Genomic DNA, 27,566 nt, shown 5'->3' with positions numbered 1-27,566 from the left:
GCGGCAGAGGGCAGAGCTAGGGGGAGAGGAGCTCTCTTCGGGCCGGGCCCCTCAGGATTTACAACTGGTTGTAGTGGAAAGTCCGGAAGCACTGACCCAAGGAGAGGGCTTCCCCCAAACTCAGGAGACCCGACCAGAGGAGAGGGACTTGATCTTGGATACTGCTGCTTCTTACGAAGAGGGGCCCTTAGGCAGACTAATCCTAAGGGCTCCTTGGACTAAAGAGATGGATGAATGTGAGTCCCAGATCTGCCCGGGAAGCCCTTTGGACCTGGCCCTCGGCTCCCAGATTGGCACAGGAGTGGACCTGTTTCCTGCCCTCCATTCCTCCGGTCATCTTGGCCCGCAGCTTGAGTTTGGGCAGGCTGAAGGTGCAGAGGAGGAAATGCCCAGTTCTCCAGAAGATGCTCCCCGTCTCCGAGCCGTCTTTGATGCCCTGGACCGTGATGGGGATGGGTTTGTCCGAATAGAGGAGTTTGTCCAGTTTGCCACGGTGTATGGAGCAGAACAGGTAATATTGACTTCTTGTGATTGTAGTCAGTTGCACTGAGGTTGGTGGGCTTGTTTGGCCTTGTAGAGGATCTTGCCGTTGCCTGCTACAATGAATTGTTCCTTTGTGTTTTCATTCATTCATATATAGATAGATGTGTGCACACATTTGTATATTGTACAACTGAATGAAAGCATAACTTCACTTCTCATGGAGTGATTTTCTGTGCGCTTCTCCAGTGTTGATGCTTTTGCTTCGGCTTGGGAGATCTGCTGATATCTTGGTTATTAAGTGCATTCTGCTTTGATTGGGGGTGCAGTCTTACTCATTTTTATTTGGGCCTACAGAGATTGCTGAGCATGGTTCCCCAGAACAGTGTTGGCCTGAGAGATTGGCTGACTAGAGGGCAATCATAAATGGTTCTCCCTTCCTCAGACCAAGATACCTATTACCAGCAACTGTCCAAGTAATTTTGACACCTGATAGGCCACTCTGTAAATACAGAGTAACAATACAGAAATAATGAACCAAATAACTCACCATTTGCTTGCTGCCTTCAAGTAATACCCCTGCTAGATGCGTCCATCTAAAGGTAGGGCCAGCCCTGCTTAGGCTTAGTTTATATTAGCCTAAAGGTAGGGCCTAAGCTGTGCTTAGACTGAATTTATTTTAGCAGCAAGGCATTTTGTACAGTCATGGTTCATACTAAAGGTGATTATTAGCTTGTTTTGGTGATGCTTCTAGAAAGGTTCATATACTTCTACAAAGCTGACATGTTGGGCTATGACAAGCTTTTCATTCTGATCTGCGAGCTCTTCACTTGAGAGGAATTCGGGGCTCTCATGGTTGGATGAGAAAAAAATATTTAGATACCACAGTTCACCTGCAGGGTGAATTAGTACGCAGCTCAGGAAAAGATTTTATTGTTGGTACTTGTTTATTGCAGGTATAAACTGGACCTAAACTTGAATAAGTCCTTAATATATTTCAATGTCACAAGCTCTTGTAGGAGTCATCTGAACCCTGGGTTGGGTGGGTGGGTGGGTGGGAGTGAATATATGTAACAGTGATGCCACCTACTCCAAATAGCATCAGGTCAAAGTTGATACCTTCTTTTACTCATGATTGTTGTCTGCTTCCCTTGTCAGCACTATCTCTATGGAACACATGTTCCCTTGTGTGCGAGCTTGGGCCTGACCAAAATTTGCTGCTTGCGCCAAAGCTGGTCGTCTGACTGGTGCTTAGGCCAACTGAGACAGTTGAAAACCTGGAGGTAGTGCAGTTGGTGAATTTAGGTCTGTACCAGTTCTAGCTCGGATCTCCTGCAGGTGTGGCAATTTGGCTTTTCTTAATCCAGCAGGAGGTTTGCTTTTTAACCATCAGGCCTGGCCTTCTGTTTGCTCTGGGGTGCCAATTGGTCGCTGCTCTCTTGGGACAGAACTCTGCTGTCCATCCTAAAGATTGTATTAGCACATGCATTTCTCCCTTGAACCTCCGTTGTTGCCTCTCCGATGGTATTTTAATTCTGCTTTTTCGAGGAGGTGGTGTTGTGAGTGTGGGTTCCAACACATGAGTATTGAGGTGAGATAAAGGTAGAAGCCCTGCAGGCCAAAGGTGCCACTTAGCCCTGGACCCCAAATCCAAAGACATTTTCAAGTTATTTGTTCAGAGTTTGGGCTGATGTGTCCTTGTCCACCAACTGGGTGAAGAGGAAGAGATTGTTTTGTGTAATATAAAGGAGAAAACCACAGGCAGTTACTCAAGCATGTTGTGTGTGTGTTTTAAGGGGCTTGTGTTTGCATGCACTTACCAGGTTGTTCATCCTTGGGTTTTTGCTGTTGCATCCACAGAATTTCTGCTAGCTAGCACATTCTTAAAAGAGCAAGCTTGAAGAGCAGCCATGGTCAGGCACTGCCAAGGGCCCCGCGGCCTGGCAGGAGTCCCCTAACCATTGCAAGCTGCTTGTTCACCTGCCGTTTGTCTAGCTCAGGCACTGGCCTAGTTTGCACATGGCAGCAAGCTACTGCGGGCTAATTCACAATGCCAGAGATGGATCCAGCTGGCATCTTGCATATGAACACCTGGTGCACTGTACAGCAGGTGACCGGAACTGCCATCCAACCCATCTTGGGGAGACCAGGTTTGGCAAGGGTGGGTTTGAGTATTAAGCTACATCTGTGAAGATGGCAGTTCAAATTCCCACTCAGGCATAGCTCCCTGGGTAACCTTTGGCTAGTCCCTTTTCTGCCTGATCTACCATACAGGGGTGTTGTGAGGATAAAATAGGTTATCCTGAGCTTCTCTGAGGAAAGGGAGGATGAAACATAGTGGGAAATTCACACTTCTGACTATGGGCCTGTCCCTATATTTTCTACTTTAGAGTAGAACGGGGCAGTAGTTGTCTAAATTGCAGCTGGGAGCAAACGTTAAGCAGAACATCAAATTTCTGTGTCTAGTTGGAATGTTAATGCAGCCTCCCCTACCTGGTGCAATCTAGGTATTTTGTACCTGGTATTCTTGACTGCTGGCTGGGGCAGATGGGAATTGGAGAACTAGGTTGGGGAAGGCTGTAGTAATGAATGATTGGTTGGTTAGTTCCCTTTTTATGCCACCCGATAACCTGAAGGTTCTCTGGGCAGCTTACAGTGCTAGACCAGCATAAAAACATACATAAGTTACAATAAATCAGTTATTAATCAGATAAAATGGTAAAACAATAAAATAATAGAAACACCTCATAATAAAATATACTCACGCACACCAATAAACACAACCAATAAATTAACCAAAATTAAATTGTGAACAATCCATAACAAAATATAAAAATCTTAAATTATTAAGTTAACCATAAACTTGTTTAAACAAAACCTGGTGCCTAAAAGAAAGAAGAATAAGTTCCAGGCAGATATTCCTGGGAATGATGCGTGTCTAATTCCTTGTCCTCCTGACAGATCCTCGCTAGAACCGATTTGGCTAAGTGTGAAAACTCTTACTATTTCTTTTCTTTTCCTTTTTTTGGGGTGGGGGTCAGTTTAGATTCCAGCGTTTTGCCACTTCACTGGTCAAACCTGCTGATAGGTGATAACGTGCTTAATGACCATGGAGGGTAAGCTGTGAAGCTGGAGAAAGGTGGAGTTCTGGCTTGCCTTGGCATTGATGCTCTGAAAGCTTTTGTATGACAGATCATTTGTTATGGGACGTGTGTCCCTTTGAGTATGCAGTTCGAGATGACTTGCTTTATTCTTGGCGAATAGGCTGAGGTTGGTCTGCTTAAAGTCTGAATGAAGTACCTTCTGTCTCTCGATTATAAAGCGTACCAATCTGTTGTCTGCTGTGATGTCAGAAATGGAATTCTAAGAGGTTCTAGTAAGAGGTTGTGTGTGAACTAATGTGATATAATAAAATGAGAGTAATCCAGTGGTGTCTCCAAGGCAAAATGTCAAAGACTTTCTACATCAAGGCTTGCGTGGGTGTATATATAGCTCTATTACACATACCATACGGAGCTATTCAGCCTAAACACTGGCAGAGATGGTGTTGCTTCATGTGGATTAAAATCTTATTGCAGGTCATGGTTTTTTCCTCTTGCTCCAGTTTGGAACTTTCAATTTATTCTTGATGGGGGTTAACATTATCTTAATTACAAATATATTAAGTGTTCAAAAAGTGCATTTGTTGCAAGAGCTACATGAATTGGGTGATTTGTACAACAGGCAACTTAGTCGAGTAGCAGATGGTCTGTGGATGATGGTGACTTGCAGGGGCAATCAAGAAAGTATATAGTTGAGATAACATGTAAACCAAGGATTTCTGTCACGTATGTATCTGCTGCCCTGTGGCAGTTCTTTAAAGATTGTCTGTTGAGCGGGTAAACCAACCTGAGAAATAGCAAGCTGTGTGCAGTGCTCAGTCCTGGCTTGGTATTTCCCTTGAGCATATGCACTTGAATGAATTGTGTACTAAAAAGCACCAGTTAATACATGTCGTATGCCTTTAATTAGATTGCTAACTTTTTATTTCTGATGTTTAGGCTGTGACTATGTTGTGTCAAAGGCTCAGTGCACATACAAAAGTGGAACGGGGCCAATACTTTTCAACTTATTCATACATAGTATGAAATTAGGAGTGAGTAGCAAACTGTTTCTCAATTGCACCAAACTGTTGAGGGTTGTTAGAACCAAAAAGGATTGCGAGGTGTTGTTCCAGAAGATCTCTCCATACTGGGAGAATGGGCATCACAATGGCAAATGCAGCTCATAGTAAGGCAGTGTAAAATAATACACACTGGGGCAAAAGATGTCTATAGTGGAAGCATGCCATGGCAAATACTTACGGTAAATAATGATCCTATAATATATGGAGACATGACTGATGAACAAGGACGAATCAAACATTGGCAAGAATTAAAAGATGAAGCAAAAAATACAATGGCTTCTTTATGATCAACTCATTTCAAGTTTTCAATTTGAAAAAGAAAGAGAAAAAGATCCAGTAAGAGACCTGATAGATTTTGAAAAGACAATTAAACATCAGAAAGACTATCTGTTAGGACAAGCAACTGCGACAAATTGAAACTCAACAAGTAAAAACATGTATGATAAGCTGGATGCATAACCTTGAAGAAGAAATCCCGCCCCTTCAATGGGAAGCCCTGTGGATGAAGGAAATAAAATTTACTGCCAGCCAAGCATTGAGAGAAAATTGGTATAAGACATATTTTCAGTGGTATATTACTCTGAAAGAGGTACAGAAATGGATAAGAATTGTAATGGAAAATGATGGAAATATAAGGAAATAGAGGGGCCTGTTTACCATATGGAGTGGGCATACGATAAGATTTTTAAAAATGGAAGCAGATACATGTGGAAATGCAGAAAAATATCAAAATTAATTTTCCTATGAATGCTAAGAATATGTTACTGAGTATTTTACCAGAAACTCTTCCAAAGGCTATGCTTGTTGTTGTTAGTCGCAAAGTCACATCCGACCCATCGGGACCCCATGGACAACATTCTTCCAGGCCGTCCTGTCCTCCACCATCCCCCGTCCTCCACCAATTCAATGAAAAATGGAAAACTTATGAGCAATTTAAAAAATGTTTAGGAACACAGAATCTGTTAAAGTATCCTCCTTCTTTGTTGTCTCTGTGCATCAGACACATTGGTTGTGTGTCTGTGTGGGGCCTGTGGTCAGAAAAAGAGATTCCGAGCTAAGCGTTTTGGCAGGAGCCTGCCCCTTCCTCTGTGTGGTAGTCAAAGGCAGGGCCCCCGCTTTTTTCTCCAGTTTGTTTTAAATTAGTTTACCCTTTTGTTGGACTTCAAGTGAGAATTGATTGAGTTAATTGTAGCTAGAGGAGAAAGAAACTTTTGCTTCCTTGTGAGCAGATCTTGGGATTATATGCTATATTTCTGTAACATCCCTTGGTTCTTTTTTCTTTACTATGCACATATATTTTCTTTATTATTTGTATGTTATTTCGTTTTTCTTATGAAAATTAAACTTTTGTGAACATTATTGGTAGCTAATTCTCATGGTTTGGGGCTCTGAAACAAGGTGAGATGGGTTGATTTTACCTCAGGAGTCTTGGAAATGGTTTCTTGGAAGGGATATGGCGGCTGTAGGTGGTCACCTTGAGCGTGGCAGTGCCACAGCAATGCATCCCCTAATTTGGATCCTGCCTGGAATTGTTTGTATTTCTTTGTATTATTGCTGCTTCTCTTCTGTGTCTTAAGTTTCATCCTGCTGTTTGCTACTGTGGATCATCTTTCATAAGGTTCACTTTGAAAAAGCAGTGTTTCAAATATTCATGTGTGTTGGTCATGTGCCCCTGATTTGTTCTCTTCCTTGGCCAAGTCATCCGTCCTGTGTTCTCATCACATCTTGCAGCTTTCCTGCTGATCTTTTCTTATTTGGCTCTTACCTTGCAATGATGGTTATAGTGGTGGTCATCTTATAATGGAACATGTGCCAGCGAGATGCCTTCTCTTACACACACTCTCTTTTGCAAGCAAGGAGAAGCTCTGGATCGAGCTTCTGCTGACTCTGTAATAAGCGGTTGTTTGCAAAGTCAATTAGTAGATGGAGGCAGGTAACATGAACATCTCTACCTGGCAGCAGATCTCCTGAGAAACAGCTGCAGTTCTTTTTTTTTTTAATTTCTTTCTCCCTGTGCTGCACCAAAACTTCCACTTGTTCCTTACATTTACATCATTTCCTCCAAACTCTGGTGACTTTTTCATCCAAAACATTCCATAGAACTTTGCAACAAGAAACTGATCTTCTCACAGGGAGCTCCTATAAAGAGACATCTGCCAGCCATTCTGGTCCATTGGGGAACATTAGCTGTCTTTCGTTAAATTCCAGACTGTCATCAAGCTTTGGTTTAAGGCAAACCATACGACAAGTTATACTCTCAATAACCAGGCAGCAGAATCACAGTAGTTTATTACTTTTATGTGGAAGCTGCCTTTGGATTCTTCCTCATGGAAAATTGGGGGTTGACAGTAGAAAGATGAACAAACTTGCTTTAGGCAGCTTTCTGGTGAATGTAGGTGGACCTGCAAAGGGGGTGTAGGATGAAACAGCTGCTCAACTGTCACAAACCTTTTTATTTGCCCGATATTTTAAGTGTTGCAGTAGTTTTAAAGCTGGGTTGTATTTGTTGTCAATTGATGGCAGATACCATGCTTTTATTTGAATGTATTACTATCCTGGGACTCAGTGAAGAATGGTATAGAAAAGCTTTTGATTGACTGACTGATTGATTGATAAATAAATTCAAATGGGGAAGAGCTAACATATGTGAATTCTGGAAGACTGGTGAATGGTTACTCTGGTGTAATGGCGCTGGACAGACCTTTCCTCCTAAGAGGAAAGCCTTGCTTAAAATGTTTTAAATAAAAGGGAGAGAACCCCAAACTGTCCAGGGGACAGACTGCAATGCAGTAAGGTAGTGTGGAGCTTTAATTGTGCTGGCCAGCTGTGCGTTCTTTCAGGGCACAGTGTACCCACTTTTGGCTTGGCTTTCGGACATGCATATGGTGGTCATGTCGTGAGTGGAGCCGGCTGGTGCCGGAGGTCAGACTAGATGGCCCGGGAGACCCCTTCTGACCCGCCCTGTTTCTATGTTTCTATGTTTTTCTCTCCCCACAACAGTCTGTGTTGTGACCACCGAGCATGCTATTTTTGGAGGAGTTAGTTAAGGCCAGTCTGCTTGCTAAGTTTAATTGATGTACATTTTTTAAATTCTTGATTGGAGGTCATGTATTATTCTAATGGCTGCTTTGACAGTCTGAATCATTCAACAAACGAACACAAGCGAGGCCTAGCTTGGTTTCCTAGTAATTTCATCTGCTTAAGTCAGGCAAGCTTGTTCCTATGTTAACCTGAGTTTCAGGTTTCCAGCGTTTGCTCGGCTCCATCTCCATTCTTTCTTCCTGTGTGGTGTATGCATTCACGAGGGCCTCTCTTTCACTCAGACCGCAGCATAGCTGGTGCCCAAGCTTGGAAATAGCCCTTCTCAATTCTGTGCAGGGCTGTTCTTTTGCCTCTGGGCCTTCACATATGCTCAGACACTGGTCTGGTATGTATTGCATGGTTCCTCAGGCATGTTACTCGATGCTGATTAAAATGGGACAAAGTTTCTGGTACAAATAATATCATTTTCCTTCCACGTATTAGCTGAAAAGAAGAAACGTTTGCTCTTACCTGAGGTTTGTGCTTGCATTTGCATCAGAACCATTGACAGTGCGTTTGGTCATTTCCATCTTGTGGCCTGTGTCCCTTTTGGCCAAAGGTTTTATGGTACCAGTGATGCTTTCTACTTGACTGGAGGACTGAGGATGGGATGGGGCATGAAATGATAAGGGCGTCACCCGCGTAGTATGTGCCTGAGCAGTGAAATGGTTACCGGAATCCAATTCAAGGTGTTCTAGTATCTCAAAAAGAAGATGATGTAACAGTACCTGTATAACTGAACTAGCATGTGCTTTATATAGAAAAAGCTAAGCAACATTCTAACTACACATAAAGCATAATTAAATAATATTACTTACCTTCCTATGGAGGTAACTCTAAGGAATCCATTAGCCACCATGCCCCTGGATAGTTTTCTGCTCTCCTGGGTGTACCCTGCAGGGCCTATTTGATAGTTGTAGACTTACCAGTACAAAAATAAAGATGATAGCCCTTTCCTAAGGTTTTATAGCCTCCTGCTAAGGCCTACTCCACCCCCGCCCCCGCCCCCGTTTTCCTTGAATGATCCTGTGAGTGGGCCATGCAAGCAAACTGGTGGCACAAGGCTGTAAGTAAACAAATTTTATTAGTGGAAGTGCAATATGGTCTAAAAAAGTCAGAAGCATTGGCATTTTTCCACTTAAATTTTTTAAAGAAGCATTGGGTGGAATTGCCTTCAAAAATTCAGTTGAAACAGAGGTGGAAATAGGAAATGTCAGGAAAAGAGGGTGTGGGGTGGAGTCAGGGCAAGTTTTTCAGAATAATCAGAAAAAGCAATGCCACATGAAATAGAATCAGATTTTTCGGAATAAACTTTGTAATGCATGACTGCAATTGCTAAATGGAACTGAACAGTTTCAAGTAAGAGTACTGTAATCAAAAGGTCATGTCTGGAAGATACATCTATGCTGCTGTTCCAAAAACATTAATGAAGATATTGACTGGTTGTCGTGATGCTAAAGTTGCAGCTTGAGCAGAATGAAGTAAGGGGACTTCCACTATTTTATTGGGGAATACAGCAGCATATTAGACCCAGAAAAAGTCTTTAGGCAAGAACAGAATAATCTTATATATTCCTGGAAGATCAGGGCAAAGGCAACTATGAAGAGGACTGCTTTCAAGCGAGTCATGAGAAGAGTCTTCATCAGATAGAGAAAGGAGAATAGTCCAACTTGAAACAACTGGAATGATTAACTCGCAAGAGAATGATAGGCAACCTATGAGAGCTCTCCATAGGTTGTTTGGCACCTGGCCAAAATGCTCAATGCAAGGAGTGGCAAAAGGTGAATGGTGTATCCTAAAGTTAGCGCTTGAGCCTTTTTCAGTCTGACAAATCTTTTTTCCTCCAAGAAAAACATCAGTAAGTTCCACAAGGCAGAGACAGGGCAGGCGATTCTTTGGCAAAGAGGTCAGGTAATACTGAGAGAGTGCAACGGAAGAAGATGCGACGAACCAAAGGACTTGATCAGAATCCTGTTAGCGGTACTTTCACACTCAGGGCAAAAGGGGTTGGGAAAGTTTCCTTTTGAGTTAGAAAAGGCAATGGCAGAAATAATAACTTGCTTTTATTTTTCCAATAGTTTCAGGATATTCAACTTATGGAAGAATTAGCACAGCTGGCTCTGAGGTAAAGCTACTTTAATGAAAGCAGGGATCCCATCAGTAACTGAAAAACAAACTGAAAAGCAAACATTTTTTCCCTCTGGAGTTTAAGGAACTGCAGGACAGGGAAGTAAGTTACAGTAAGCTTTGTGTCTTAGAGTAGCTAAAAAAGGTAATATGAAACCAAAGGTTGCAAAGGTAATATGAAACCAATTTTTCAAGCCTCTTTTAAAGTTGTACTCAGTGCAAAACAACAAAACAAAACACAACAAAAACCAGTATATAAAACTAAGAAGCTGGCAGGTTTTGTTAAAAAAAGGCTAAATGAAAAATGGCGATGAAATCTCAAAAACTCTGCTTCTCTAGGATTTATTATCACTGGAACTATGCCTTTGATTTACTCTTTGAGCAATGGATTTGGCCTAAAGAAGGGCAAATGAAAGTGGCAGTGAATAAAAATAAATGACTCATTTAGGGGCAGCCAGTCTCATGAGTTGCAGCTATGCATCACAGGGAAAGTACCTTTTACAATTCAGGATGCTTTTCAAAAATGAAAAAAAGGAAAAAACCAAAGACTTACTCAAAACAATGGAACTAAAAAAAAGCAGAAAAATAGGTTAACAAAGAGGAAATGTTAAACTGGAGTCAGGTTACGTATACACAGTCTAGACTGCAATAGACTGCTAAGAACACTAAAAACATAACTGAACATAGGTTCAATTTGCACGGGAGATCTCTGACCAACAGATTTGTTGAGTACTCAGTTTGAAAACAGACAGGAATGCTTGACCCTTAGAGGCTGACGGCCATTGGAAAGAGTCAGCATGCTGAAATTCTAACACTTGTAAAAGCAATAGCAAATAGAAGAAATACTGGAAGAGAATTGACAATAAACAATAATTGCATATTTCTCGCTGCAAGAAGAAATGTGGTGGGATTATATTGTTAGTAAGGAAAGAAGAGATGGGCTGGTTGGGCCTGTTGGAGGCATATTATGTTTCCATGGCTTGTGGCATTTATTCTTCTAGTGGGTTGGGTTTTGGGAATATTGACACACCTGAGGCTTTTCACGTGGCTGTCCCTCTGCTCCAGGCCTATTTTAGGCCCTGTTCCAAGGGGAAGCTGGGGCAGGATGCCTGAAGGCTCCAAGTGGAGTTGATCATGCTGAATATATTATTTTGGGAATATATTATTTTGCTTCCTTTTTCTTCTCCCTTCCCCTCTCCCTCCCTCTCCTTGAGAATTGTCCCCAAACTACATCAGAGTGGGTCGGATCTTATTTTTCCTAGGTTGGAACTGAAGGGAAAGCAAAAGTCCTCCTTCAAATTAGAGATCAGGAGAGGGGATTTTTAATAGCAGAATTCATGAGTGGAATTCTAGGAGAAAGCTTCAAGAAACTCACCAGCTTTACAGGAGCAGCTTTGTGATGGTTGGTTTGGGGCTCAAAGCTCTTTCACTTGGCTTTCTCCTAAAAAGGAAAATAGGCAGCTTTTGTTACCTTCATGTAGTAATGAACCAGATAAACACATTCTTGCCGGTCATTTCTGCTGGACTTGAAGCAAGAGAAAGTAGTTTGTTTACTTATTTTATTTATTTAAAGTTTTTATATGCCATCCCAATACTAAAAGTCTCTCGACTGCTTACAAAAAACAAACAAAATCCAACCAAACAACAACAACAAAACCCCAAAGCAATCATAACAACAACTACACACAACACACACTGGTTTCTCTAGTCTTTTAAATCTTTCCAGTCACCTTCTTGCTTCTCTTTTTTGGGTTAGTGAAAGACTTTAGAGAGGGACTGAGAATAGAGCTGTCTCCTCTCCTCTGGTACAGTCAGAAAAATCAAGAATCACTTTCTGGACAGAAGGACATGGGACAAGTGAAGCAGAACATCTTTCAGAGCTGCTATTTCTCAATTTTTTTTTCTAATGCTCGATTTTATTTTTTCCAACCTTTTGACTATTCTTCATGGACTTTAGGAACCGGACTGAATCCCAAAGGGACCAGTAGAAAAGCCCTTTCAGGTAGCCTGATTTTGTCCCAATCATAAACTCTCAGTCTTCTGCCAGATAGTCTTGATTCCTTTTGTGGATTAGGAATTAGACCTTCTTAAAGACTCAGGCAGCAGGCAGCATCCTGGCTCCCACATTTTCTAACCCCCCTTTTTTGAAATGGAAAGAGAAAACCCATGGCATGGCTCACACAGAGGAAGTCTGCTGGGTTACTGATAACCCAGGAGGCAAAACATTTTTCAATCTGGTGCCAGATTGGCCCACACAAACCAGTAGCCCCCTGCCTCAGATGGGAACCCATCAGGAGACCCCACATCTGCCTTGGTATCCTCAGAACACATTCTTAATAAATGTGGCTGGCGCTGCTGTCTATTGATTTCACTTGGAATTTACTGCCCTGACAGTACATCCATGAAACTTCCTAGAGAGAAGTTTATCAAAAGAAAGGTCCTTCTCTTACCCTTTTTATGCCAGCAGGGATGCAGCGAAATCAAGGAGCACCAAAAATCCCACCAAATTGCTAGATCTTGTGTGGAGCAGGCCAAAATAGACGGAAGAAAAGCCAGCCAGCAAAATGGCATGCAGGGCTGCAGCGTATCGCATGTGTAAAGCAGAGTGGCGTGGAACTGCTCAGCACACAGAGCAAAGCACTGGTAGTTTTGAGTCTGACGGCTGTCTCATAGGCCCCCTCCTGTCCTGAGGCTGGGAATTGTCCTCCTTCCATTCATGCCTTCTCTAAGGAGGACCCTTTCAAGATGCTGCTCGGACACTCATCCCTGGCCTGTTTCCTTCCTGTTCTGCCGCAGCCGCACACTTTTTCTCTTTAACCCTGTGTTTGTAAGAACAAAGGAGGCACCATCTTCTTCAGTGCATCCATCCTCTTCCTGCACTTTATTTTTACATTTATATTTCACCTTTCCACTGCAGGGCAAACGGTGATATGTATAGTTCTCTCTCCCCCACTCCATGTTTACCATCACAACAGCCCTGCAGTGTAGGCCGAGAGAGTGCCCAGTTCAAGGTTAACCACTGAGCTTTGTGGCCTCTCCAGTCATCCTAATCCGACGGTATAAGCATGACATCACCAGGAGAATTATGGCTTGCGACACTCCACAAATGTGTCCCCATTTTGCATAAAGCTTGAGTTTCTTAGTATTGTTTCCTTCAGGTGTCTTTAGGCTCTGAGAAACGAGAACGAACGCTCATGGGGTAGTTGCCAAAATGTTTTGGGCGGGACGAGGAGGAGCCCCTACATTGTCTTGGTTAGTGCTTTCTTGTCTTCCATGGTTAGTGCTTTCTCGGAGGAGAGCAGAGTGCACAAGATCGCTGCGTATTTGGCAGCTTGCCCTCCAGTTCCTGACATTGATGATTCTGCTTCTGCTTTGTCACACACACCTGCCTCAAGGTGTAAGTTGAGACACCAAAGGACGTCTTCTGAGAATGAGGTCAGGAAAATACCTTATTGAAAACTGAGCTTAATGATGCGTAATCCAGAGAAGAGGAAATGCAGTTTGATGTGATTCATATTTGTGGTTGCGGTTTCAGCCAGAACAGACGTAGTGCAGTGTGTGTGTCTATGTGTCCGTGCATGTGTAAGCGCAACCTGATTTCCTCCATTTTCTCTTCCTTCATGGCCTTTCTGTCAAAACAACAACAGCAGTATATTATTCCAGCAGAGCAGCAGAAAACTGAAACTTGCCAGTTTGGTTTGGTCTCTTGTATTCGAACAACAGAAGAATATAAAGGCAAGCCTGAATATAAAGGCAAGCCAAGCCATTGCTCACAGGGGCACTGGCTGAAGTGGCGTTTGCTGCAGAATGTGCATCCAGGAAATTCCTGGTGGTGTTGCAAAGAACGTGGGTGCGCGGCTCTTGGATTGTGTGCACTGTCTTCTGGATAGTACACAGAAGTTGTCCATCCAAGTCACTGACTGGGCAGTAAAAAAATAAGGTATGCAGGAGTTGAACCAATTGAAGGGAAACATAGAAACACAGAAACAGAGTGAGTCAGAAGGGGCCTCCTGGGCCATCTAGTCTGACCTCTGGCACCAGCTGGCTCTACTCATGACATGCCCACCATGTGCATGTGCCTGTCCTTGAACACACTCACTGATGGGGCCTCAACGACCCCTCGTGGAAGCCCATTCCACACCCTCGGGGTCCCAACAGTCAGGAAGTGCTTCCTGGCATCTAAATGGAACCGTGGTTCCCTGAGCTTGGCTCCGTTGGAGCATGTCCTGCCCTCCGCTGCAAAGGAGAACAGGTCCCTACCCACCTCCATGCGACACCCCCTCATGTACCTGTATGTTGCCAACAGATCCCCTTGGAGTCTCTTCTTCTCCAGGTTAAAAAGACCCTATTCTCTCAGTCTTGCCTCATACGGCTTCCCCTGCAATCCGGCCACCATCCTTGTGGCCCTACGCTGCACCAGTTCCAACCTGGCTATATCCTGCCTGTGATGAGGCCCAAAACTGAGCACAGTACTCAGGTTGCAGGCACGCCAGAGTCATATACAGTGATACTAATACCTCTCTTGATCTAGAAGCCGCACTTCTGGCTATTCAACCAAGGGTGGCATTCCCCTTCTTGACCACTGCGTCACACTGTTGACTCATGTTTAGCCAGCACCCCAAGGTCCCTTTCACAAGTGCTGCTCTCCAGCCACTTGTCCCCTAACCTGTACTTATGACACCCATTCCCATGCCCCAAGTGCAAGACTTTGCACTTATCCATGGAAGTTAAGTAATATGCTTTTCTTCATGTGGTCTAGGAGTAGTCTATCCCAGAAGCTGCCTGTATTCCTTGCTTGGAAACATGAGTTGTGACAGCAGCAGTTGGAATTCTCAGGGTATTAAATTTTGTGTTACATTCCAAACTGGGAACTCAGTTGACTAGGCTCACTCAACTTAACAAAGCAGAGTGTGGGTTGTTGTTGAATTGTGGGCTGCTGTACTGTGTGAACCCAACTATGCTAAGAAACTATGACTTGGTAACCATGAACAACCCACAAAGATATCTGTGGCTTGTTGTTGGCTCGTGCATTGTGGGTTGTTAGCACTCATGTGCAAACTGTACCCAATGCACTGATCTATCTATCTATCTATCTATCTATCTATAGCGAGAGAGAGAGAGAGAGAGAGAGAGAGAGCGCGAGCGAGCGAGCGAGCACGCACACACTCAAAGTGCATGATCACTTTGTCATGGTTGTGTGGTTGTACTGCACCAACAAATTGGAGGTCACCTTACATACGGTTCTTCCCTTTTCCTCCAGATGGTCTTCTGCTTGCCTTTTTCTCTCCTACCTCTGCCTGCCCCGCTTGGAGAATAATCTCAGCCATCTTTTCTAATGCAGGAAGAAGTTTCTTCTTCTATATTTGCCCTCCCGCCCCCTGAGATCGGCAGCAGAGGCCCTCCTCCGGGAACCCTCCGTGAAAGATATTAGGAGGCAAAGTAGCTGGAGGAGGGCTTTCTGGTGTATTTTGGCACCAGGTGAAGACCTTTTTATTTCAACAATATTTTAATAAGTTTTAATATCATGACTTACATGTTTTTATTGCAGCCAGTTTGGGTCGATAATTTTATTTATGTTATATTTTATTGTATTTTATCTATGTGAGCCATCCTGAGGCTTTCGTGACAGGACGGCATATAAATGCTTTAAATAAGTAAGTAAGTAAGTAAGTAAGTTTAATCAGTGGCAAAGACGAGAGAGCTACACCAGATTTGTTAGCTGGTGAAACCAGTAGTACCTGCTAGCCCTTCCATATACACTAGAGGGCTCGACATTTAGGGAATGTCCAGGCAGGTGGGCAAAAAGACAACTTACATGTTGGATGTCAGAACATCCATTAAACAGGTTCACGGTACAACACATAAACGTGGAGTTTGCATGTTTCATATATGTGTAATGTTAGCAGAAGGACTGTAACATTTCTGCTGATTTTAAAAATAGCTTTGAGAAATGCTAATATGGTAGAGTTAATTGATGGTCATGACCTCTTTGAAACTGTTTCAGTGTGAAAAGTTTGTGCATTCACCTACCTGGGTTCTTGCTTGCTAATGACTAATTGCACTCTTTGTAAATAGTGTTGGCTCTTATCTCTGGCTTTTATGTTCAGTGGACAAGTTGTTATTATTGGCTGCTTGGCATATTTGTGTGTATTCAATCTGCAAGGGAGAGAAAGGTGCTATGGCGGACAAGAAGCAGAGCTAGCAAAGGTTGGGCTTTTGGCAAGGCTTGTATAACAGATCATCTTGGCTGTTTTAAACAGTTTTCTGCAGGACTGTAGAACTGCAGGACTGTTCCCAGTTTGATTTTATATATTTTTATATTCAGGATCTCTTGCATTGTTCAAATAGGAAAATTTAAATTCTGGGACAATATTTGTAGGGAGTTTTTAATAACTATGTTATATTAGAAACATGTAAATGCACAATATTTTATAATGTTCCATAAATCTTACCCATATACTTGAAATATCTTGAATATATAATTGATTTAGGACAGCAGTCTGAAGGGAAGATGGAAGTTGTAAAACCTTTTTCTGTCTAAATAGGCAAAGGATTTCTCCCTTAACAAATTCTTTCTTATCTGGGATCACAGTGAAAAAGCCTTTATTTTTATTATGTATTTTTATTTCAGTTCATATCTGGGCTCTCTGTGTGGCTCGTAGTACATAAAATCACACAACATTCTAAAACCAATAACTCTTGAAGACAACATATTCAAAACATATTTACAATACAGTGGTACCTTGGCTCATGAATGCCTTAGTTCACGACCAAATTGGGTCATGAAGAGAAATTTCTGAAAAATTTTGCCTCAGGTTGCAAACTCCGCATTGGGTGACAATTGTGGACTCGCTACCGGGGGGGCGAGGAATGGGAGACACCTCCCCAGTGCGCCCGCTTCAAATTTTTGTGATAAAAAAATAGTTGCAGAATGGAATAACCTTATTTACATTGAACCTTATGGGGAAATTTGACTTGGCTCACGACCAATTTGGGTCACAATCAGAGTCCTTGAACGGATTAAGTTCATGAGCCAAGGTACCACTGTATAATCCAAATATAAACGTAATATAGCCACATTAAAATATTATATAAAGCATCAGAATAAACCAATTTAAACTGAATGGACTAAAACGAAAAATAGGGTCAAATTAAAACCAAATTTCCATTAAAATCAGTTGTTAAAATAGCTGGAGAAAAGGTAAGTTTTTGCCCGGTGCCAAAACGCTAGCAGTAGTGCACTTCTAGGAAGCCTCTGGGGAGCCTGTATGACTTGATAAGATAACCGTGTTGAAAAAGAAGTTCATATATAAAATAAATGGAGTTCATGCTCTTTCAAAGGTATTTCTGCTTTCTTCTTTCCTACTTATAATTGTTCAAATTCTGGGAGTTTTGTAATTATGGTAAAATGCTGTTATATTTAAATCTCACCCACCCACCAGTGGTCCTTTCCCTGATTTTTTCTGTGGAAAACATTCTTTTTGGAAAAAGTGAGTTTAATGGATGAGTGAGAACTGAAACCCGGGCCTCCCCTGTCCCAGTCCAGCACTGTCCATAGTATGCCGCATGAGCTTGCACCAGACTGTTACCCCATGATAATTCTTTCGTTAGAGAACAGCGTCAGGGTGAGGACAGACCCGCTCTGGTAGACTGCTTAGGCCTTGCAAGTCCTGCTTTCATGGGCTCATCCTGGTTCTATTTCTTGGTGCTGAAGGGTGACAGTATTGCCTGAGGAAAGGAAGAGATAACATTATTTTATTATTTTATTTCTGTTTCTGCCGCCCAGTAGCTGAAGAGTTCTGGGCAATGAACAGCAATTCATAAATGCATATAAATTAAAATGACAACTGCAACATCATAAAGAGAACCTTTGGCTATGGGGTGGCATACAAATGCGATAGATAGATAGATAGATAGATAGATAAACACATGATTAAAAAAAATAAACTGCATTTTAACAATTGAACAACTAGAACCTCTTCATATTGCTGGGCCTGCTGAAAAACAGCTAGCAATCTCGATTGATTGATTGATTGATTGATTGAATAGACCGTCCCATTACTAGCGTCTCAGGACGGTTTACAACAAACGCAGATAAAAAATGGCACAGCATCCAGCCCATTCCATCAATTATCATGGTCGAAAGGTACATGGGGCTTCATTAGTTAAAACTGGAACCTCGGACTGGGCTTGGAAGCATAAAGGTGGCTATCAACAGAATCTGTTCATTTGGGTTTCCATTCCTTTTTTTCCTCTGTGAGGCATGACAGTGGTTTAAATTTAGTACAGTACTTGGTGCAGTAATGTGGGAAAGATTGGTCATTAGCCTAAAAGAAGAGGGAAACTAAGCACAGTGATGTTCTTCTGATTCACTGGAGATCTCTTGCCAAGTCTTTTGTAACGGTGAACAGTCATAATATGGATGTGAAAAGGACCCCCACCCTGCTTGCCTTTCCTGGGCCTGGAACGATTTGATAACTTGCTACTGTGTTAGGCTTGTTTGCACAGCTTCAGTTTTCATCCCTAGAGAATGGTGTCTTTTTAACAAAACATTTTCATCGAGTTGTACTAAATGTATGCCAAAAGTCGCCCCCCCTCCCCATCTCCTCCTGATGAGCCACAATTACTTATTCTCAGATCTGCATTAAACAGAACAGAGAAACAGCTTTTCTCAACAGCGTTGATAATACATCTGCATTACAGCTGTTTGCTTAAAAGAAAACATAAAACTTCCTGCTTGATTTCTGAACTTCTTTGAAGGCGTTTCCTTGGGTAGTGGACGTTGCTTTGGAGGTTCGGGGCAGGTCTTTTGATCCAGTGCCCTGGGGAATCGAGATTCACTGGAACTAGGTGAGGGGACAGTAGGGAGTGTGAGGTGCCAATGTTAATCTGTTCCTTTCTGCGTATCAGTGGATGTTCCCTGGATTCTCTCTGCGGGACCAAGCTTGACATAATATGGAAGCCATGTTGGGTGGCCCGTGTGGTTAGAGCTACTGTAGTAATTCGAGTGTGGGCGAGGGCTGGGAAGAGCTCTCTTCAGGCCCCTGCTCAACCGTGAAGCCTTCCCGGTGACCCTGGGCCACTCACTATCTCTTGGCCGAGGCATTTTGCTACCTGAGGCAAAGAACAAAATGCACCTGTCCCTTTTCCATATATAAAAGGCAGCAGGATAGGCGATTGGTAGTGCCCACCTGGCTCCAGCCAAGGCTCCAGCCAAGGAACGGTTGTTTCCTTTGTGTCCAAGGACGATGTCTTGAGGTGGCCCAGGCCTGGCCTTCCAAGACTTGCTGCCATTTCTTGCGCCTCGGTGCCCGTTGCCTGAGGGGATTGTCTCAGTCTGCTTTCTGGTATGGCTGGCCCACTGCTGGACTAAGCCATGTCTTAAGATGCTCTCAAGATTCCACCCTTGGAAGAAAGTGATAGAAGTGTAGTTGTCGTTAAAATGTTGTGCTAATTTACTGAATGACAAAAGTTATCTTGGAAAATGAAGGGAAGCTCAAAGTATAAAATACAATATAAGAAACAATGAAAACACAGGAAAGACGACGCCAAATATACATGAGCCCTTTACTTTTTATACATCAGAGTGTCCCTGTTGAATGACATGAGGTACATATGTGACATTTTGGAAGCTGGCCCTGGCTAGCTTGTCTGGCACTGTTCCATGGTTTCTTTTTGGCACCCCTCAGTTTTAAAAACAGGGTTTTAATTTTGGGGTGTTGTGTGCCTTGTTTTCTTGCTGTATATTTTATGTTGCTTTGGATTCTATGGCTTCATGTTCTCTGTTTTGGATTTGTTTTTATAAACTGGGTTTATATTTCTTATTGGCTGCCCAGAAGACCTCAGTTGTGTGTGAGGGGGAACAGTTAAATGCAGTCATTAAAATAAAAATGTCAGCAGGAGTGTGGTGAAAAGGAGCTGAATGCTTCTTTCTTCCCCCACACTTTTTAAGGTGCAATCTCATGCAAGCTTAGACAGGAAAAAGAATTAGCCAGAATTGGTATTTTCTCTCAGTTTGCCTCTGATGTAGGGAGTCAGCTAAGATGGGAATAAAATGTTGAAGGGATCCTAAGGAACTATCAGCTGTCTTCTGCACCCCCCCCCCCAGTGTCCCCTTTGATTTAAAAAACAACCCCCCCCCCCATCATACTTTGCAAATGGTGCAGAGCTAACAACTGAGTAAACAGACATGGCAGCCGAGGCACGGAGCTTGCTAGAGCTCCAGTCATGTTCCTAAGGGCATAGGAGCCGTGCCGAATGGGGCCAGCGGCTTACCTACTTCTGCTCCGAGGGGCAGGCGTCTTTGTGTTGTGAACCACCCAGAGAGCGTTGGTCATTGGGCACATGTGATACATTTTATTAATTGATTGATTATATTTACATCCCGCCTTTTTTTTCCTTTCAAGGAACTCAAGGCAGCTTACATAATTCTCCTCCTCCTCCTCCTCCTCTCAATCTGAGCCTCACAACAACAACCCTGTGAGGTTGGTTGGGCTGAGAGCCTTGGCTGAGTGGGGACTGGAACCCAGATTATGTGAATATGGGGAGCCTACAAGAGGACATGAGCATGGTATCCCCCACCTGTGCAGGTTCCTGAGGAATGCATATGGTCAGGGCTACTAAAAGTAATATATGGCCACTGTGGCTAGGTCAGAGGTAAAGCGCCATGCTTTATGTGCTGAAGGTCCCACACTTAGTCCCTGGCATTCTGTTTATTTGTTTGTTAATTTATTAGATTTCTATCCCACCTTTTTCTTTACTAAAACTCAAAGTGGCTTACATCATTCTTCTCCTGCTCTCAGTCTTACCCCACAACAACAACCCTGCGAGGTAGGTTGGACTGAGTCTGACTGGCCCATAGACACCCAGTTGGCTCCATGGCTGAGCGGGGACTAGAACCCAGATTGCCGGAGTCTCAGTCCTACACACTTAACCACTGCACCACACCGGCTCTCAGAATTATTACACTGCATTTATACCCTGTTTTTCCCTCTTGCGTGGAACCCAAAATGGCTCACATGGTTCTCCCGTATTCCCTTTTATCCTAGGAACAGCCACCCTGTGATGTGGGCTAGGTTGAGAGTGAGTGACTGGCACTGGGGGACTGGATCCTGGATCTCTCAGGTCCCCAGTCCAGCTCTCTCACCACCTTGCTCACGTTGGCATGTCCAGATGCAGCTGGAAAGACTTTCTGGCAGAAACCCCGGAGAGCCCCTGCAGGCCAGTGTTCTAGGTTTGCATCAGACAGCTTTCTCTCTTAGCATACTTATGAGAAAATATATTAACCATATTCTCGCATGATTGAATCACTGTTCCCGGCTGCTGGTCCTTCCTCATCTCATTTTTTTTTTTGGTGTCTGCAGTGCCAAGCTGAGCTCTGAGATTCTTCGTGCAAGAGCCAAACTGCCCACAATGCTAAAACACATGTTTAATATTGAGTGCAACTGGGCTTGTAGAACTAGCAAATTTGGGTCAAATCCAATGCTGTAGCGCCTTTTAAAAGTAGACTCATTGAAGTGAATGGGATTTAAGATTGGGTATTGCAGTATATAACATAATACTTTAAGCCAGGGGTCTCAAACTCAACTTACCTGGGGACCGCTGGAAGTAGAGTCTGGGTGAGGCTGGGCCACATCAAGTATTCCACCCCCACGGTGGTGGTGGGCCGCTCATCCCACGGCCGGCCCGGGCGCCGCTGGTGCTTTGAAGGCCGCAGGGCCCCTCCCCCGTGCCCCACCCGGCCCGGCAATTGGCCCACGGGCCACGAGTTTGAGACCCCTGCTTTAAGCATTCAGATGGTCTAGTTGTAGAATTGGTGTTCTCCATATTGCAGAAGCTGGGCTGGCTGCTACAAGGTGGTGGGCAGCTCTAGTCCTTTTGGCGTCCCGTAAGAATGAAGGGCTAATGCTGTCTTGTATGGACAAATCTGAACAAAAGCTTTTTCAGTAGCAGTGAGTTCCCAGCTGATGCCCAGCCACACCAAATGCACTGGTTAGGAATGTGACCGGAGGAAGCCACTGCAATTAGGGGAAACATGTCCTGCCTTCCTCTCCTTGCTTCGGTTTGCCCAGTTATTAAGCTTTTGATTCTTGATCCTGGGGGAGAACCATAATTTGGTGATGGATTGCCCATCTTGACCACATGACAAGGGTTGAGATTGAAAGATTGTGGCTCAGCAGTGGAGCATTTGCTTTAGATGCAGGAGGTTCTAGGTTTTCATCCGGTGTCTCCTGTGAAAAGGATCAGATAGCAGGGGATAGGAAGGACCTCTGTCTGCAGCCCTGGAGAATTGCTTCAGTCCAGAGCAGACCACACTGGACGGAATAGATGCGCAGTCTGATCTGGTAGAAGCCACGGCTTCTTGGCTTGAGGATCATGGCTAGCATAACAGTCGCCTGAAGGAGGAGGCTTCTCCCAGTGCTACAGAAATGATCATCTGTGGAGATGTCCTGAGTCATAGATGGGGAACTCAGGTCTGGAGACCAGATCTGAACCTCTTGGATCCCAAAATTGAATTGTGCCCCTAAGCTGAGAGCCAATTCCTCACTACTGCCCTAAGGAATGGAGAACATCGGGTGATTATTAACGTGTGTAAATAATAATATGTATATCTGATAAGACACAAAAGGTAGAACTTGAGTGTCTTATCGTGTTCCCTCAAATGTGGCACTTTTCAATGGGCCCAGTTCATCTGTTCAGCTGCCAGAAATCAAGGCACTTGAATAAACCAGCCTGCAAGAAAGATTGTTTAGATTTCCCCTAAAGCAGCTTCCTTCTTACTTCTCTCCTGTATTAAACGGGCAGACAAGAGTCTCCTGTGAGTCAAGTTTGAACTCTGTTCAACTTTCCAAGTTCAGGAAGATTAATATATTTTTTCTCGGGGCGCACCCATGCATTTGGAGCTCCTCGTTTTGGTGTTGCGGCTTTGTGGTTTAAGGAATCAGGCAAGCTTTTCTTTTGCTTGGTAGGTTTACAGTTTCCTTACTTTCAATGTATTTTTTAAAAAGATCTGGTCTTCAGTAAATTCTCTGGCATTCCCCTTCCCCACCCAGCTAAAGGGTAATTTTTTGTGGTTTCTGTAAATGAAACTCAAAGCGGAGAACACAATATTTTCTTTCTATACTGCTCCTGTAACAGGAATGACAATGTTAGAGTTGTTTTGAAGGTAGCCTGTAGATCATACCAGACTTCAGCTCTTTTGATCTAATTTTGATTTACCTGGGAATAAGCATTTCTGTATAAAGCACACATTGTTTGCCTGAAATTGAATTCTTGCCTATAGATGATTCTGGTTTCCTCTTCTATAGACCTTACTAATGAGGTAAAGGATAGTGCCAAGCTTGAATGAATTCATCTGCAGAGATTGATAAATTAAGTGATAATTCAACAATACCCATTTAATCTGAGGTTTTGTGTTGTGCATGTCTTCTGGAAGCCGACAACACAACTGACACTTAATCATGTGTGTCCCATTATCACTGAGCAAGGGTGGACAAATGCTGGGAGTTGGGAGGGCTGCTGGACTCCGAGGGGTCCACACCTCACTTCAGTGGTATCACCCAGCTTCAGTGGCTGCAACCCAGGCCCCAACTAGTTTCCTTGTGGATAAGATGCACAGCAAGTTTTCTCTTCTCTTCTCTTCTCTTCTCTTCTCTTCTCTTCTCTTCTCTTCATTTATATGCCTACTTCACAAAAAACAGTGTGGTTTTGGAAGCCTCCTGGTAACAAAATTCTGCTGGCAAGCAAGGTTCACGATCCTCACAGACTGAGCAGCACTGGGAGCCAGCAGTCCCACGGAAGCAGCTGTGGATGGTGCATTGGGCCTACCAGCTTTATGTTGCCAACCATACCTTACAGCATGGTTAATTCTGCATTTTTAAGCATAAAACCCTTAGATAAGGTTTGGCTGCAAGCTACCATGCAAAACTACAGTTTGAAGTGGGTTGGCTGACAACTATGTAACAGTTTGCCATGGCTTAACAGACACTGGCTGGGTTCAGACAACACGACAAGTCATTGCTGTATTTTTTGCCACTCTTGTGTTGTTTAAACCCAGTCATGGGGTTTTAGCATGGTAAGTTCAGTCTTTAGAAAGCATAATAAGAAACCACGTTTTGTTGTACAGGTTCTTTGTTTCACCATGGCTTGTTGTGTGGTTTGTGCCCAGGATCATGGTCTCCGTGGTTCTTTTTCATGGTCCCTGTGCATTACACACATGGACCCTGCACCTGCATGGGACCTGTCGTCAGGAAGATCGTCTAGCTAAACTCTCTTTGGCAGGAGCCCCCCCCCCGCTTAGTATATAAAAGTGGGGGTTCCTGCCATTTCCCCCAGTTCTTTTCCAGCCATCATTTTGCATGTCTCTGGTCTGATCCTAGCTTCTTCACTTTTTACATCAGCTTTATAAATCTTTGAACATTTATTTCTTTCAAAACTCTCCCCTTTGTTTGTTTTAACTTCTACAATCTTTATTCCTAAAAACTTATCAAAATTATTATTATTTTAAATTATAGCAGTCTCTCTAGAAATAATACCTATACAACTGTTTTGAGTCTCCCCTTTTGCCTTATCTTTCCTCTCTGTCCCTGCGAGTTCTGAAATGTGTTCCCTGTGGAAGCCGCCGACCGTCCACGAACGCTTGCCGCCTGTGTCCCTTCCGCCCAGGTCTGGCAGAACCGAGCAGGCTGACCTAGAGCCAGATGGTGCAGCTCCGCCTTACGGCTGCTGACCTGGCTTCTGTGCTGCCGGCCGAACACCCCCGCCCCCCACTCCATGGGCAGCTCTTTTCTCCCGCCATCCACCTGTGGCAGGAGCTCCACTGGCCACCCCACCCATCCTGCCCAATCCATTGTCCGGGTGCACGGATGAGGAGGAACACGGGGTGAAGAAGAAGGCCTAAGAGGCCATGAAACAGCCTTGGCCCAGAAGGCATGGACAAGTACACTGGGGCTGACCACACATCCATCAAAGCCGAGTTCCCCACCAGTTCCACCAATGGGGGATCAGTCACCTTTGCCCAGGAGGAAGCCTGCAGTTCACCGCAGGTGTCCATCCATCATATCCTCGGTTTTCCCCATGTGCTGTCCTCCAGAGACCTGCAACCGTCCTCCATTAAGGTATATCTGGCAGCGATTTCACTGCACCATAGGATGGTGAGCAGTTTTTTCCTGGTATCCTCGCATCTGCTGTCCCATCTATTCATGGGAGGTCTGCGTAATCCGTGCCTCTTCATGCTGTGATAGAGCCTCTCAGTCATCATGCAGGATTTTATGCAACCTCCTCTGTGCCTTTGGCCACCGTGGACTCACGCTGCCACTCATGGAAGATTGCCTCATCTGGTGGTGGTATGCATTACCAGGTGGTATGAATGACTTCTCTCTGACTGATACCTCACAGGGACAGCGCCTTCCAAAAGGATGATCTTGGTCTAGAACAGGGGTGTCAACCCTCTTTCAGCCCCAGGGTTACATTCCACTTTGGGGAAGCTTCAGAGGACTCCATTTCAGTGGTGGGCAGGATCTGCAGGCAAAGAGGGTAGTCCCAAAATAGCAAAAATGCTAGCATATTCCAGCTCTGACTGTGGATAACTAAGCTTCAGGACAGCCATTCCAGTCTTTTAGCATGGGGAAAATCTGTACAAAAGCTAAGAAACCAGCAGACAATTGGTGTCTGGGGAGAAGAGGTTAGAGACAGGAAAGGTTCCATTTTGAGAGTCCTGGGAAGCTGGATTGGACTTGGCTGATAGGCTGGAGGTTCTGCGCCCCGGGTTAGATGAACAAAAACTCTGATATGGCGTATGGCAGTTCCTATTTTGCTTTTGATGGCTTCGACAGTACTCACTCTGCTTGAAGCCCTTTGAGGATGGGAGACAGATACAGTAGCCCAGTTTGGTGAGGGGTGTTGGCCGCCATCTCATACAGTTTGCTTGTGTACTTTAGCTCACATCCCACCCTTTCCTTCCTGTTTGAAAATCTTGGGCTCCGATAGAAACCATATCCTCACTTTCTCATGCGCCAAGCCAAATCCATATGGTGAAACCCTCCATTTAGGAGGGGCAATATTTGCTTTGCTAATAGAACTTCTGTTCTCGGCGGCATTCCTCGCTCTCCGCCGGCTCTTTCTCCCTGTCAGGGTTTCTCCCAACTTCTTTCCCCCCTCTTAGTTCATTCTAGCCGGTGCCCTTGGAAAAATCTGAGAACCCTTCCTAGCGGCTTCATAAAGGACCTCCCAAAATAATATCAATAATGGAAACATTCACCTAGAGGCAGGGAATTTGCTTCTTGGCATGCCATGCACACCCGTCTGTCTAAAGAGCGTGTGTGTCTCATATTGGCTTCTTAAGTGTGTGAGGTGGTGGTCTGGGGGCAGGAGGTAAGAAACATGCTTTGAACACTCTCTGAAAGAGAAGATGGGACTCTTAAACCCACAGGGCCCAGTTTGGCTAGTCTGGTGCCCCCGGTGTTCTTCCGATGACCATACTTCTGTCCCTTGACCAGACCCCTTTTCCTGGCCTTTGTGCAGTTTTTCCTCATTCCAAATTTTGAGGTGACTCTCCTTAGTTACTGCCAGGGAGAACGTAAAGCTGTGATATGCTGGTACAATGTGTACCTTTGGCCCCACCTGTCTTTGGGATGCAGCCTGCAAGAGCTTCTCTAGAACCAAATGTGGCCCTTTGGACTTGAAGAGGTTCTTCACTCCATTCTAAAAACCATTTAACAATTTCCTTATTTTGTTATATCGTGCTCTTCCTTTAAGAAGCTGATGTAGCATCTCTGATCTTCTTTCTCTCCATTTTATCCCCACAACAGCCCTGTGAGGAAGGTTACGTGGAGGGTCCCCGACCTGATTTGCATAAGTAGCAGTGGCTTTTTGAGAACCGCTGGCTTGCCAGTTGTGTGCATGGGTGTGCTGAGTGGCTTGTCATGGCAACAAGCCCCTCGCAGCAGATTACATGGTGAGGGGAATTATGCTAATCACCCCTCCAGCAAGCAACTGGGACATGATGGGGGTATTATTACTGCCATTACATGGCATTTATAGCCTACCTTTCTTCCTCACGCAAGGAAACCAGGGTGGCTGACACAGCTCCGTTTTATCCTCACAGCTACAGCCCTATGAGGTAGGCTAGGCTGAGAGTGAGTGAGTGACCCAGAATCACCCGGTGAGCTCCATGGCTGAGTGGCGACTAGAGCCCAGATCTCCCAGAGCCCCAGTTCAGCACTCTGGCCACCACACGGCTTTCAGAAGTGAGCCACCATGACTTGTTTCCACAACCGTGCGCTTTTGATCTGAGTCACAAAGTCTAGCCCGAAGTCAGCTGAGAGGGGGCTAGAACCCATGTCTTCCCAGTCCAGTACCCACATGCGTCAACACACTGGCTATAAAAGGGCTTACTGTTATGTGAAAGGAAATGTACTTAGCGCCTGCTTAAATGCACACTTCCTTAGTTTATGTACTTCATAGATGAAGATTTAGTGAGCTGTCCTTTATACCAGCTTTCCCCAGACCTGAATCACCCCCGCAGTTTTGACCTACAACTGCCATGGCCAGATATCAGGATGATGTAGACGGTAGGCCAAAAACTCTGGAGAAGCACCAGCTTGAAAGGCCTGCCTCTTTTCTCTGAGCAGCATCAAGTGATTTGGGATGGAGTGCTTTTTGGAAGAGTAACTTGCAAGTCACTTTGAAGCATGCTCACTCAAAATTGCCACTG

At 44.2% G+C, this 27,566-nt stretch overlaps 1 protein-coding gene across 5 annotated transcripts in view; it reads left to right on the top strand.

Moving 5' to 3' along the window:
• The first annotated feature begins 228 nt into the window (after nt 1–228).
• Nucleotides 229–27,566, top strand: part of RAB11FIP3 (RAB11 family interacting protein 3) — a 121,489-nt gene continuing 94,151 nt past the window's right edge. For all 5 annotated transcript variants that reach the window (XM_044433583.1, XM_044433588.1, XM_044433584.1 and 2 more), the window contains exon 1: nt 229–511. In XM_044433583.1, coding sequence (XP_044289518.1) covers nt 386–511 — 126 coding nt within the window. In that variant the 5' untranslated portion in view covers nt 229–385. The remainder of the gene's footprint in view (nt 512–27,566) is intronic.

Source organism: Varanus komodoensis, unplaced genomic scaffold (assembly GCF_004798865.1).
Source record: "Varanus komodoensis strain SLA01 unplaced genomic scaffold, ASM479886v1 scaffold26, whole genome shotgun sequence".
NCBI lineage: Eukaryota > Metazoa > Chordata > Lepidosauria > Squamata > Varanidae > Varanus > Varanus komodoensis.
The sequence above is the reverse complement of the archived record's forward strand: the minus strand, read 5'-3'. Positions and strand labels throughout refer to the sequence as shown.